At 44.9% G+C, this 13,411-nt stretch overlaps 1 protein-coding gene across 2 annotated transcripts in view; it reads left to right on the top strand.

Annotated features, from left to right (window-relative positions):
- The first annotated feature begins 452 nt into the window (after nt 1-452).
- TMEM196 (transmembrane protein 196) overlaps nt 453-13,411 on the top strand; it is a 445,343-nt gene continuing 432,384 nt past the window's right edge. The window contains exon 1 of one of the 2 annotated variants that reach the window (XM_085630035.1): nt 453-1,241. In XM_085630035.1, the coding sequence (XP_085486161.1) occupies nt 1,095-1,241 (147 nt within the window). In that variant the 5' untranslated portion in view covers nt 453-1,094. Of the gene's footprint in view, nt 1,260-13,411 lie in introns of both variants that reach the window. The other variant, XM_085630034.1, reaches the window with a different exon arrangement.

Genomic DNA, 13,411 nt, shown 5'->3' with positions numbered 1-13,411 from the left:
TTCTCCATGAGGCTTCACAGATAATCAACCGCCTCCACCCGGCGTTCCCTTATAATAACTTACCGCAAAGGCATTCAGCCCGCTCCCCCTGCTTTTATGGGGAAATACATAAATCACCCGAGACAGAAGTGACGTGCTGTCTTCAAATTAAAGAGAGTATTGGAATGCATTTATCAGTTTGCTGTGGCTGCCTCCGGAAGTCACGCGAGCAAACTCGTTCTCTACGTGGTGACTGAATATGGCTATGGCAGAGTCCACGCCACGTTTCCCATCTTTCTCTCAACTGCCTTCGAACGGCACGTGAGGATGAGTAGTACTTTCCTTTTCCAAAACGTGAGCCCTTGAGGGCATCCAGTTCTGCCAACTCCATGCCGAATTTTCCATTTCACCATCCACTATGAGTAAAATTCTCCCGTGACGGTTTTACCGGTCACTCCCACCAACAAAGTTGCTGAGCGAATAGCCGGCGCGAGGCAAAGTGCAGCAATGTAGATAGTGCCAGAGCGGCGCGTGCAGATACTTCGCTAAATCCACTTTTGTCTCTGCAGAGGAGCCTTATCAAATCCCCTTTTCAGAACTGCAGAACTAATGGGCGTCCTGGCTTATGGGCACAGGCAGGGCAATTCTGAACGTATCACGAGGGCCACTGCGGGTGCTTCCTACGCGGTTGCCTGCGGGCATCCACGAACATCCTCTCGAGCTTACGTGGGGACTAGTCTCCTGTAGTCTCTGTGCCTCCGGGCCAGCAGATACTGCTGCTGAATTGAAGTCACCCGCCCTGCTCGAGCCTGGCGCGCGCTGGAATGACATCAGCACTTGGACAGCGGCAGGAAAACTCTGCCCAGCTCCGCACACAGTGAGGCTTCCAGCGAGGGCACCGGCCACTTATTATAATACGGTGAGCGCGCTGCAACAAAATAAGCTATTGGAACATACGGGCGAGGCTCAGATATTCTGAAATCAACTCGCCTTTAGTACGCTCTGCCGCTGACTCAGAAATAAAACTTTACAGAGGGCTGGAGACAGAAGACGCAACCTGCGAGGCGTGTTTGGTTTCTTTTGCCGGAACTGAGAGGGATGATGCCCGCGGGAGGATGTGCACCAGCGGCCAGGTCATCGGCAGTCTCCTGGCGCTCTCGGTGCTGGAGATAGGGCTGGGGGTGTCCAGCGTGGCCGTGGGGGCGGTCACCTTCATCAAGGTGCGGTCGGAGCAGAAGCCTCAGCTGGGAGACTCCTCTCCGGTATGGAGCGGGCTGTGTGTACGTTCGCCATTTCATTATTTTTTTTAAACTCTTGACAGTGTGCCATTGTGTAGTACGAAATACCGCTTCGGGCAGTCCCCGAGGTTCCAACTGCATGCCCTGCTTGGGACGGGTGCCTCCGGTGTGCATGTGAATCCAATGTTCTTTCATAGCTTACATTCTTTTAATGTGTGGTTTCTTAAGTCTAACTTTATTTCAGTCAGACGTGCAAAAGCGTCCTCGAGCAAACTAGTTTTTATCAAATATGCATCGGCACTCGGAAACAGTGTTCAGGGCATGCCCCCTATAGAAGTTAGCGGGGCATTTCATTCAGACAGATTTGGATGTTTACCATGTTGCGGTGCTTTATCTTACACCATGTGCAGCAGTAATTGAAGAATGGCTTAGATTTTGAAATACGTGCCCAATCAGAGTGCTTAATTTGTGACAGGGTTGCATATGTGGTAACAACACACATTTTTGGGGACTGGGGAGCATTTTTCATCATCAGACTTTGTCCCAGACCAAGAGAGATAAAGACGGAAAAGGAGAATAAAGGAGGAAGAGAAAGATAGAAAAGCAGAGACAGAGAGAGAAAGAATGGAGGTGAAAGAACATGTAAGAGAGAAATACAGAGACAGTTAATGTAGGGTGGAATAAAAGGTATGCAGTAGAATTAGGACGGGGTTATCTTTTTTGGGTCCCCCCTACTCCCTCAGCATGCAGCAGCACCTGTGGAATGCTTTTAGGAAAACCCTTAGGCTTTTGAACTCTAGTTTTTTTTTTACAGTTTAAACACTGAATGAGCACAACATGTAACATACACCTTTGGAACTAGCTTCTGCTTGTCAAATCTGTATGTAGCCAGGGGGGTCACACAGGGTTGAAACGGGGCAAGAACTACTCATCTGTTAATTTTACCTAAGACCTGAACTGTCTGTTGACATCATTGGTCGGTGGACCAAAGGAGGATACAGCATTTTGGACCCCATGTAGCATTCCTATTCTAACCAGGAAGGTGTGGTCTGTGAAGGGAAATGTCATTTGTGATGCAACTTATTTACTAATAGGTCACATCGCAAAGCTTCTATTCACAGTGGGTCACCAAACAGCCTACCTAATGAATATTAGCTAGGTTGGCTACAATTTGCAACCCATTGTGAATAGAGGGATTCAGATCTGCAGGGCACAATCAATCAGCATTTGTGGAGTGCAGCACTGCCACCCCTGGGAGTGTCTGGGTGCTGTGGTGTGAGGTGTCAGTTGAAAAGCCAGGTCTTGAGGAAACTGTTGGAAGAGGGAAGAAACAAGTAGAAAAAGGCAAAACAGCGGGCAGAAAAATGAGCAGGCAAGGCAAAACAGAGGGCAGAAAATGAGCAGCAATGACAAACCAGAGCAGAAGATGGCAAAACAGTGGGCAGAAAAGGCCAAACAAAGGGCAGAGAAACAAAACAGAGGGCAGAAAATCGAGCAGAAAAGGCAAAACAGAGGGCAGAAAAACTAGCAGAAAGGGCAAAAGCAGAAAAGAAAATGGCAAAACAAAGGGCAGAAAATGAGCAGACAAGGCAAAACCGATCAGAAGAGGGCAAAACGGGGGGCAGAAAATGCCAAACAAAGGGCAGACAAAAAAAACAGAGGACAGACAAGCGAGCAGAAATGGCAAAATAGAGGGCAGAAAAACTAGCAGAATGGGCAAAAACAGAACAGAAGATGGCAAAACAAAGGGCAGAAAAGGCAAAACAGAGGGCAGAAAAACTAGCAGAAAGGGCAAAAACAGAACAGAAAATGGCAAAACAAAGGGCAGAAAATGAGCAGACAAGGCAAAACAGATCAGAAGAGGGCAAAACAGAGGGCAGAAAAGGCCAAACAAAGGACAGAGAAAAAAAAAACAGAGGGCAGACAAGCGAGCAGAAATGGCAAAATAGAGGGCAGAAAAACTAGCAGAATGGTCAAAAACAGAACAGAAGAGGGCAAAACAGAGGGCAGTAAAACTAGCAGAAAAGGCAAAACAGAGCAGAGGAGAGCAAAACAGAGGGCAGAAAAATGAGCAGAAAAGACAAAACAGAGGGCAGAAAAACAAGCAGAAAGGCAAAACAGAGCAGAAGAGGGCAAAAAAAGTCAGATCGGCGTCTCATACTCAAACATTCGGATAACAAATAATATAGAGTTTAGAGATGGAAGTCGACGACGTTTCGATCCCCTTGACAATAGTGGGATCTCTTCAGGACAAAGCGATAACAGAAATGCCTGGGAAGTTAGCGATGTAAATTGCGGAAGCGACCTGTGGTTGTAAGCGGCGAGGGCGCGAGGGCGCGATGACCTAAATAGGTCTTTATGGAGAAGTCCAGGTAACAGTTACCATGTTACAGATATGGAGGGAGTCATGCGGCCGTGGCTGCAGGCGAAGTGCGGAGGAATCAAGGGATTTTCGGGCAGGTCCCGGCCGGGACCGGAATTCACGATAGGAGGGCGCTAGGAGGACAAAGGGTACCTGTGGAGAGGGTCAGGACGGAATGGAATGGCGCCGCGCGCTCGAGTGAGCCGGCAGAATTGCAGGACAACAGGCGGAGGCTCGGAGAGTGTGAGCTTCGGGGTGTCCTCTGCAGCCAAGGTCTTCCAGAATGCCATCCAGGAAGCACTGTCCTGCCTGCAGGGCGTCATCAATCTGAGCAACGACATCCTGGTGTTCTTGAACACCTTGGAAGTGCACCACACCCACCTCCGAGCCACACTCCAGCGGCTGCAAGACTGCGGGCTGACCCTTCACAGAGCCAAGTGTTCCTTTTACAAGGAATCAGTCGACTTCTTCAGATACATCTTCACCAGAGATGGGTTAAGGATGGATCCCAAGAAAGCAATTGCCATCCGGGCGGCGAGCACACCGAAGACCCCCATGGAAGTCCGCAGTTTCCTCGACAGGGCTACCTACTGTGGCAGGTTCATTCCGAACCTGGCCTCTCTGTTGGAGCCACTCCGCGCCTTTACCTGCAGTGACCGCCAGTGGGAGTGTACCGTAGCTGCCAACACAGCATTTAATACCATCAAAACAGCCCTCGTGGACAAGACGGTGATGGCCTACTTTCACCCGGGCAACGCACAGAGTTGGTGGTGGATGCCAGCCCTGTGGGCCTTGGAGCAGTCCTCCTACAGGAACATGACCAGGAAACATGGAAACCAGTCGCCTAAGCCAGCCGGGTACTGTCAGACACCAAGACCAGATATGCCCAGATCAAAAGGGAAGCCCTGGCAATAAAATGGGCATGCCAGCATTTTCATCTCTATCTGTACGGGTAGGAGTTCCAGGTAGTGACGAACCACAAACTGCGATCCCACTCTTTGCAGGATCATCAAGACTAGCGCCTCCCAGAATCGAAAGGTGAGCCATTCAGTTTCAGCCGTACAACTTCAAGGTTGTATTCCGTCCGGGAGCTCATAACCCAGAAGACTACCTCTCACAGCACCCCGAGCCGTCTGTCGCTCAAGCCCTGCCACAGGATGTAGCATAATATGAGGCATTCATGAAGATGGTCTCATACGATGCATGCCCAAAAGCCATGACGTTGGAGGAGATCGGCCAGGCAATGATTGAGGACGAGACGCTAGCCAGGGTGAAACACGCTCTACTGAACCCACGGGTGGACCCACTTCCTGGATGGGGCCCAGTCGCTCCAGGCAGAAGACAGCCATGCTCGGCAACAGCTCTAGCAGATCCGACATGAGATGAGCAAAGGAGAGCATGGAGTAGTCCTGAGAGGGCATGTCATTGTGATCCCTAAGGCGCTGCAAGATCGCATCATCCAGCTGGCACACATGGGACATCAAGGGATGGCGAAATCCAAAGCTTGGCTGCGAAACAAGATTGAAGACATGTGTAGAAGGGTGGTAGGGTAGAAGACATGGTGCGGCAATGTCACTCATGCACCATCACAGGCGGCGACCCGGCACAAGCCCCCCTCATCACCGAAGAGCCAAGCGAACTCCCATGGTCCAAGGTCAGCATTGACTTCGGGAGTTTCCCCGATGGCCGCCACACGCTGGTGCTCGTTGACTCATTCTCAAAGTTCCCAGTTGTAGAAGTGCTCGCATCGACCGCGTTCATGCACATCAAGAAAATCCTGGACAAGATTTTTGCCCTCATAGGCCTTCCGGATGAAATCCGCTCAGACAACGGACCTCTGTTTCAAGGCCACAAATTCCATGATTATCTGGAGAGCAAGGCAATTTGCCACAGAAAGATCACCCCTCTGTGGCCCCAAGCTAGCGGGGAAGTAGAACACTTCATGCGAACCCTCAACTAAGTTCTGCGCATCGCAGTGGATCAAGGGGAGGACGGCGAGTTGGCACTCAACCACTTTCTAAATGCATACCGGCAAATGCCCCACAGCACTACCCAGTGTGCCCCATCCCATCAGCTCTTCAAAAGAGCCCCAAGGGACAGCATTCCAACTGGTTCAGCATGGAAACCTCCAGGAGAAGGACCACGTAGCCACGCAAGCTAGGAGGATTATGACCAACCAGAAGGCCAGCGCCACCAGAGGAGCAAAAGAACCACAGCTGAAAGTGGGAGACAGCGTTGTAGTTAAAGACAGACACTCCGACTGGAAATTCAGAACACCATACGAACCGGAAGAGTAGACCATTGTCAAGTTGCAAGTAACCATGGTCACAGCGCAGAGAGGACAGCAAGTGGTCACCCGGAACATATCATGTTTCAAGAGAGCCTATGGGTCGAACATCAACTCGGAGGAGACCGAAGATCTGGGAGAGGCTCCATGTCACACTCCTGCCAGCTCACCAAGGACGGTGACCTCCCCACCAGGACACTCACAGGCCAGAAGCGGCCAAGCTTTGACTGACAATCAAAGGCCCAACCGAGACATGGTGACTGAGCCCCCCCAAACACCCAGGCAGATGCAGTGGCCAGATGCAGTGGCCAGTTCCAGCTCCTGGAGCCAGAAGTATGGTCTTCGGCTGAACCCTGCACCCAGCCAAAGATTGAAGGACTTCGTATGCACATCCCCATGACATGCGGACTGTAGTGAACAGACACTAAAGAAAAGGAGGGATTTAGAGAGCCACCCGGGCTCTCCTATACAATGTATCCCGCATGCACTCCTCAGAGCGGGCTCGACCCGAGGAGATATAGTAAACGGCGAGAGACCACTCGGGGTCTTCCCGCCAGACTGTAGCTTACTGTGTGGTGTGTCCTAATTGTTAGTGCTGTTTAGGCCCTGTCATCACCAGGCCTCTGCCGCGCTACACTTACCCTGTTGAGCTTGGCTTACAAGGTCCCGAAGTCAGGACAATGAAGCAGCGTTGCAGAGTCATAACTTCCCCATACTGGATGTATTTATTAGGCCTAAGGGAGAACACTGTAGTGTGTCCTATAAATATCCCTTACCGGCACTGCAGTGAAAGTGCTTTCTGCTGAGACATGGAGTCTGCAGGGAATAGCAGGCCTCCAGCTCAGCAGAATGTAATACACAGTGGGCGACACTGTGACTGCTGTCCTTCAATGGGAGAGCTCTCAGGCAGGAAGGAGGGCACACGCACCTCAGGTGGCCGGAAGTCAGACCTGCAGGCCCTAAGCGCACGTAATACTGAATTTCCTGCTTTATGCAACTTCCACGCGCAGAGCATGAAACTCAGACATTTTCGTAATTACTGGAATATCCGGAGGTTTTCCGTTTACAGTAGCAAGAGCACCTCACAAAGCGAAAGAAAAACCCGGTTAACCCCCGTTACCATGGCCATGACAAACATGTTCTACAATGTCACACAGGAAACGCCACCGGTCATTTTATGAGTTGCAGTGACCCTCATGGCATGAACGTATGCATTAAAAATTGTGAATTTAGTCAGTGGAACGAATGTGGTGTTGCCTCATATTGCACAATTTCTTGTCCTGGCTTGTTCTGTTTTATTAATGTATGCACGTATCAGCAAAGGCAAATTATTACATATTAATAAATGTGATCTGTTTTGGCATTCTTTTATAATTTATAATGTAATTAATGGTTCATATGTATTACTAACACAAAATGGACATTTGATATGCTGCATTGTCCACTTAGCAGTAATCGGCCAATTGTGGCGAAAGCAGCTTTGCAAAAAAAAAAACGGACTTTGCCTCATAAAAAAGCATGCATCCCACACCACAGCCCGTCCAATCACGGCAGTGAGTTTTTTTGAGTTGATACATGCCCTCAGTGGAGGTCAAGGGTTAGAGGTGAAGTGCTCTTTTATCAGACAGACATTTCTTATTATGAGCCCCGCCCAAACCTTCCTAATCTCACGGATTCAAATCTCCTTCTTTGAAACTGTGTCAAGATCGAAGCAGTTCCATTACTGAGTAGAACTGCTCTTGTGCCCACAACTGCATAGAAAGCCAGGATGATAGTACATCGCTAGTCTAATCGTTGTTTACCTTTTCCTTCTCCTCTTTCTTCTTTCCTTTTTCTTCTTTCGGTTTCTCTTTTTTTCTCTCACTATTGATCACTTGTTAGCATCTTGATACCCTCATAGGAATAATAACCTTTTGTATGCTTTTGGACATATTATATTTTTGCTTTATATATATATGTTCTAACCCAGAAATTGTATTACTCTATGTACCTATCTTATGAAAATCAATAAAGTGCTTTGAAATTCAAAGAGTGCAGCACTTTTGCCAAGGGAACTTACTTACTCTCACTAAACCCATGCACCAGAGGTAGAGGATGAATCCCCTGACGTAGAAGACCAGACTATAAGAAAAAAATTCAAACTCATCTCAAGGAATGCCCACATCTGAATGAGAACATTGTTGCAGACCCAGTCAGTTGCAGTCAAATCGAGCATGAGATGAGAGGTTCTGCAACTGCCTGGAGGGCAACCTGCAAGATGCAGTTGGATCTGGAGAAAAAAAGATGGATGTATACAAGAAAAATGCCTTTCCCTCTATTTACTTTTCATTCACATTTATGCAATGCACATCAATTTATTGCATATATAGTTACATTTTTTTTTATCCATGTGTGGTTTTATCTTTGGAAGGTTAGCATATCTGAGAGCACCGCCAGTCTTAATTAAGTATATATTTTCATAGAAGGAAACATCGAAATATAATCATGCTAAATATTCTATTAGTGCTCCAAACGTGACCATGTGAAAACCATCACTAGTGAGAATATGGTGAGTGGGGGGTGGGGGGGGGGGGGCAAGTTAAAATATGTTGTTTCTCTTTTTTCTAAAAAAAAACCCGGTGATTTTTCAAAAAACAAAAATAAACAGTCATTGAACAACTCCTGTATGATATGAAACTATTTAGTCATTGAAATGATTACAAATGTTTCCAATATATTGGACCAAACTATAACACCAGTCTATAAATAGAGCAAGCGCAGTGGCAGTATCGATTAGGTTATTCAAAACCTAATCATGAATCCCACTTAGAAGGAGCTACCTAAGGGGTGCAGACAACAATGGCTTCAAGGACCCCCGTTAACTGATCTCAGCAGGTTAGATGGCCAGGGAGCTTCATATTTTCATGTCTCTGATCGTCCTGCTTGCTTTGAATGTATATCGTCAACGTGTTTAACCAGGTGAAACTGGACACCCCCAAGAAATTACAGAGAAAAGTGTGCAAAAGGGCCTTGGTCACCCTTGGACAAACATTACTAGAACAGCAAAGCCAATAAGTCTAGAGTTGTCTGCCAGCCTACTGTGCAATTCTTGTTTTGTTTTGCCATGTTTTTTGCAAATCTTTATTGTTTGGGGAAATGTCATGTCCTGATAAATCTAAAAAAAAATTGCTGCAGGCAAAAACATTCCCATTACCATAGTTCTCAATGGCGCTGAAGGGAACTACTTAAAAAGTAGTTCTTGGCTGCAAGAATAAAAGAAAAGAAAAGATGAAAACAAGAAGGAAAGAGAAGGGAAAGAGAAAGAGAATGTGCAAAATAAATTACGAAAGAGAAAGAAGGAAAGAGAAGAGAATAGCAAAGGAAAGAAAGAAGAAAAGAAAAAGAAACTGGAAAGAAGGCAAGAATGAAAGAAAGAAACAAAAAAAAGAACTGAAGAAAGAAAAAGAAAGAAGAAAAAGAAAGAGAGAGAAAGAAAGAAAGAAAGCAATCGAAAGAAAGAAAGAAAGAAAGAAAGAAAGAAAGAAAGAAAGAAAGAAAGAAAGAAAGAAAACGGAAGAAAGAAAGAACAGTTTAAAATACATACAATATGTTATGACCTCTATTACAGAACGCTCCCATTGATTGCGAGTGAGCTTATTTTTGGATCTAAATTTGGAAGATACATGTGAGTGTATCTATGTTCTGTATGAGCAGGGATATAAGGTTTCTTATTGGGCACATATATACAGCACGCCAGGATGGTGGCTATATAAGAGATTTTATTGGAAGTTTTGTCTGCACTTTATTAATGTCTGTTCACACTAGGGTTAGGGTTGTTATTAGATATTCCCAGGCACCTTGCGTTGCATGACTAATATTTATCCCTTTCTTCTCTTTATAAATCACGTTGGCACACAGGGTGTCATCTGTTCTTTTGTTAGCTACTGGGCTTGTGCGCACGACTTGGTAACCACCCTTAGTTCCACATCATTGTAAATATTTTAATGGTAAACCCCCCTCATATATATATATATACATTTTTTTAGTTGCCATTTAACCCCTGTCCTGAAGAGGCCTGAAGTTCACTGTGGCTGAAACGTGGTCACGTCGACAGATATTGAATGGAGGAGTCACTTGAGTTTCAGTGATTTACAGACTGCCGCTGGGACACATGTAACAAAGTTCGGGTTATATTTGCCCACATTGCTTGTGTTCCCCATTATTCAGTTTGACTACCTCCGAGTGGTCCGCCTGATACCTCTTAAGGGGACACTCTCATAAAAATGTTTTTGTTTGGGTTAATTGTTTGTTGTTATATATTGTATTGATGGTATGTGATATATGTGTCTGTACCTTTCTTTGTATAAACGCCTGTTTCCTTGTGATATACTGTAAATGATGCCAGATGTATGCTATTATTATTTAATAATTTTGAAAGGGTAATTAAATGTGCTCTCTCTATGAATAATTGTACGTATTTTTTCCGTGATACTCCCTTTCTATATATATATATTGTCCCTTATACCCAGGTATCATAGGGTGATTTGGGTATAGCCCTGTTGTTCTTGACCAGTTTAGTTACACTTTGTTAAGTGTGAGGTTCGTTTCAAATTATAACACATTGGATGTGGAGAATAAGTTATACACTTGTTTTCACAGGTACGACGTTTTGCAATTGAGAGACAGATTTCCTTCTTCTTTGTTAAAATTGTTATATGTCACTTTTTTTGTTAGTGAATGTTGATGTATGATTTGTGCTGTGTTTTAGCCATTATTGTTGAGGATGTCCGAGCCCTATATGGTGAGTTATTCAGAGGAGGACATTAACAAATTGAAGCAGATACCATCACTTTTGGGAGTAGATACTGCTGGATTAACCAACCTGAGTTCAGACAAAGGTGAACGGTTGATCCAACTTAGAAAAAAGAACACTAGGACGCAACTACATGCACAAGTATTACTGGAATATCTAAAATCCAACACCATACCTGCAGGCTTGCAGGTAAAAAATATTCCTGTGATTTTCATAAATGACAAAACTTACTTGGTTGATTTTAGTGGGGTAGGAACTAAGTGTTCCCGGGATTGGATTGTGTTATCTATCCAAACTGCCTTAAGGATTAGTGAAGAGGAATTTAAGGAAATTAAGAGATTAGAAGAAGAAATTGGAGACGATACAACTATAACAGATGCAAAATCACTGTTAGAAACTATCGAAAAAACATTGGCGGATTTCAAAACCCACACAGTTAATTTGAAAACTTCTAAAGTAGTGAAAGACATCAAGAACTACAAACTAGAGTGGGTGTATCCGTATCTAAAAGAGGATTTCTTCAAAAACAATAATCCAAGTAACCTCAATTTACAATATAGAGGCAGATCCCGTACCAAATTTGTAACCTTCTCCACTTCTTCATCTGACTCAGAATCAGGAGAAGGTACCTCCGCCCAGACCTACCCTACGTACCAGCCCTATTATCAATATCCTCAGTCTTACCAACACCCACCCCCTTTTTTAGACAGAGGCAGGCCCAGGGGCCGCGGGTTTCGAAGAGGATGGGGCACTCCGATGCCACAGAATCAAGAGCAGGGATTCTTCAGGACACGTCAGAGAGTGTACAGACGATGAATCACAATGAGAGTCACAATAATACGAGCCTGGAGTTAATGCCTATATATAATTTGTCTCAACACCCTTTGTCTGATGTAGAAACTGCAGTTCTCCGTAAAGGGTTGTCGTTTGTACCTACAGTTATGCAAGACCCTGTAGATACTAAAACTGAAGTATTACATTTCCTCAGGAAAATTAGATTGAAAATCTTTTTTGCAGAATATAATGAGAGCAATGAAAGAAACTTTAGTGGCCTCAAAAAGAAGTCCACGTTTTGTCCACAACGCTTATCCATGCCTGAAGAAATTTTGTTCTTTGAAGATCAAACCTTGCGCGAAATAGATCTGTTGAACGCTAAACAAATTGCGTACAGATCTAACTTTAATAAACAAGAACAACTGGCGCTACAAGAACTAGCTAGTAATCCCCTTACGGTTATTAAGCCAGCGGATAAGGGCGGAGGAATAGTTCTTTGGGATGCAAAAAACTATGATGAGGAAATTAATAAGCAGTTAAGTAACAGAGAGCACTATCGACCGATAAATGACAACCCCACAGCCAGATTAAAAGCCCAAATCTTACATTTAACTACAGAAGCTATGGAAGCAGGATATTTATGTCAAAAGGAATACGAGTTCCTAAATGTCACCGAACAGAAAATACCAAATATATATGTATTACCAAAAATACATAAAGATGCTTCCAAACCCCCAGGTAGACCCATTATTGCCGCTTGTGGTTCAATTTTGGAACCACTAGCAAAATACATTGATGTGTTTCTTAAGCCATTTGTCCCGTTAACGAAAGCTTACGTGAGAGATACAATGGACCTCATCTCTAAAGTGGAGCTCTCGGAGTTCGATGGAGACCAACAGTTGTTGGTCTCCTTGGACATCGAGAGTCTCTACACGAATATACCACAAGATGAAGCACTTCTGGTGATGAGACATGTATTGGACACTAGACAGAGACCTCACCAAGTTCCTTCAGAATTCCTTCTCGAATTGGCCACTATCTGTTTGAAAAACAATTTCTTTGCCTTTAAATCCGATTTGTTTTTGCAAGTCAAAGGTGTAGGGATGGGATGTTGTTTTGCCCCCGAAATCGCTAATCTGGTGATGGATTTCTTTGAAAATAGGTACATCTTCAATGAGGAGACTCCATTCAGGGAGCATATCCACGAGTGGGTGCGCTTCATTGACGATGTATTTATGGTATGGAAGGGCACACATGAAGAACTAGAGCTATTCCACATATGGCTCAATAACCGTACTCCTGACCTCAAATTTACCAAAAATGTGAGCAATACACGCATTAACTTTCTGGATGTATGGATTATTGCTAGAAACGGCAAGTTGGAAGTGGATTTATTCACTAAGCCGACTGATAGAAATACTTTATTAGACTATTCATCCGGACACCCGCGTAACCTCAGGGACAACTTGCCTTATGGGCAGTTCCTGAGGGTACGACGGAACTGTACAGAAAAACACGACTACTTCAGGAATGCAAAAAATCTACAAGAAAAATTGGTAAATAGAGGTTACCCCAAGCGATTGGTAAAGGGAGCACTTAAACGGGCGTGGTACACACCCCGGGAAAATCTCCTTACACCTAAAACTAAAAAGGACACAGAACAATTGGTATGTGTATTGACCTTCAGCCCGAAAGCCAACAAAGTCAAACAGATTATCTTGAGGAACTTGAGATTACTGGACCATTTAAATATTCCCAAGCCACTGTTCGCCTTCAGGCGCGGTAGGAACTTGAGAAACCAGCTTGTTAAAGCTTCTAGGCAAGCACCTATGCCCACAGATACTAGAGGTCTACTGGGGTTACCTAAAATTGTAGGACACTTCAAGTGTAACAATTGTGCTGTATGTGTACATACCAAGGATTCCAAAACAGTCATGATTCATGGTAAAACACATAGACAGCTGATGTTTTCAAATTGC

Source organism: Triturus cristatus, chromosome 10 (assembly GCF_964204655.1).
Source record: "Triturus cristatus chromosome 10, aTriCri1.1, whole genome shotgun sequence".
Taxonomy (NCBI): Eukaryota; Metazoa; Chordata; class Amphibia; order Caudata; family Salamandridae; genus Triturus; species Triturus cristatus.
Note: the sequence above shows the minus strand (reverse complement) of the source record. Positions and strands in the feature narration are given on the sequence as shown.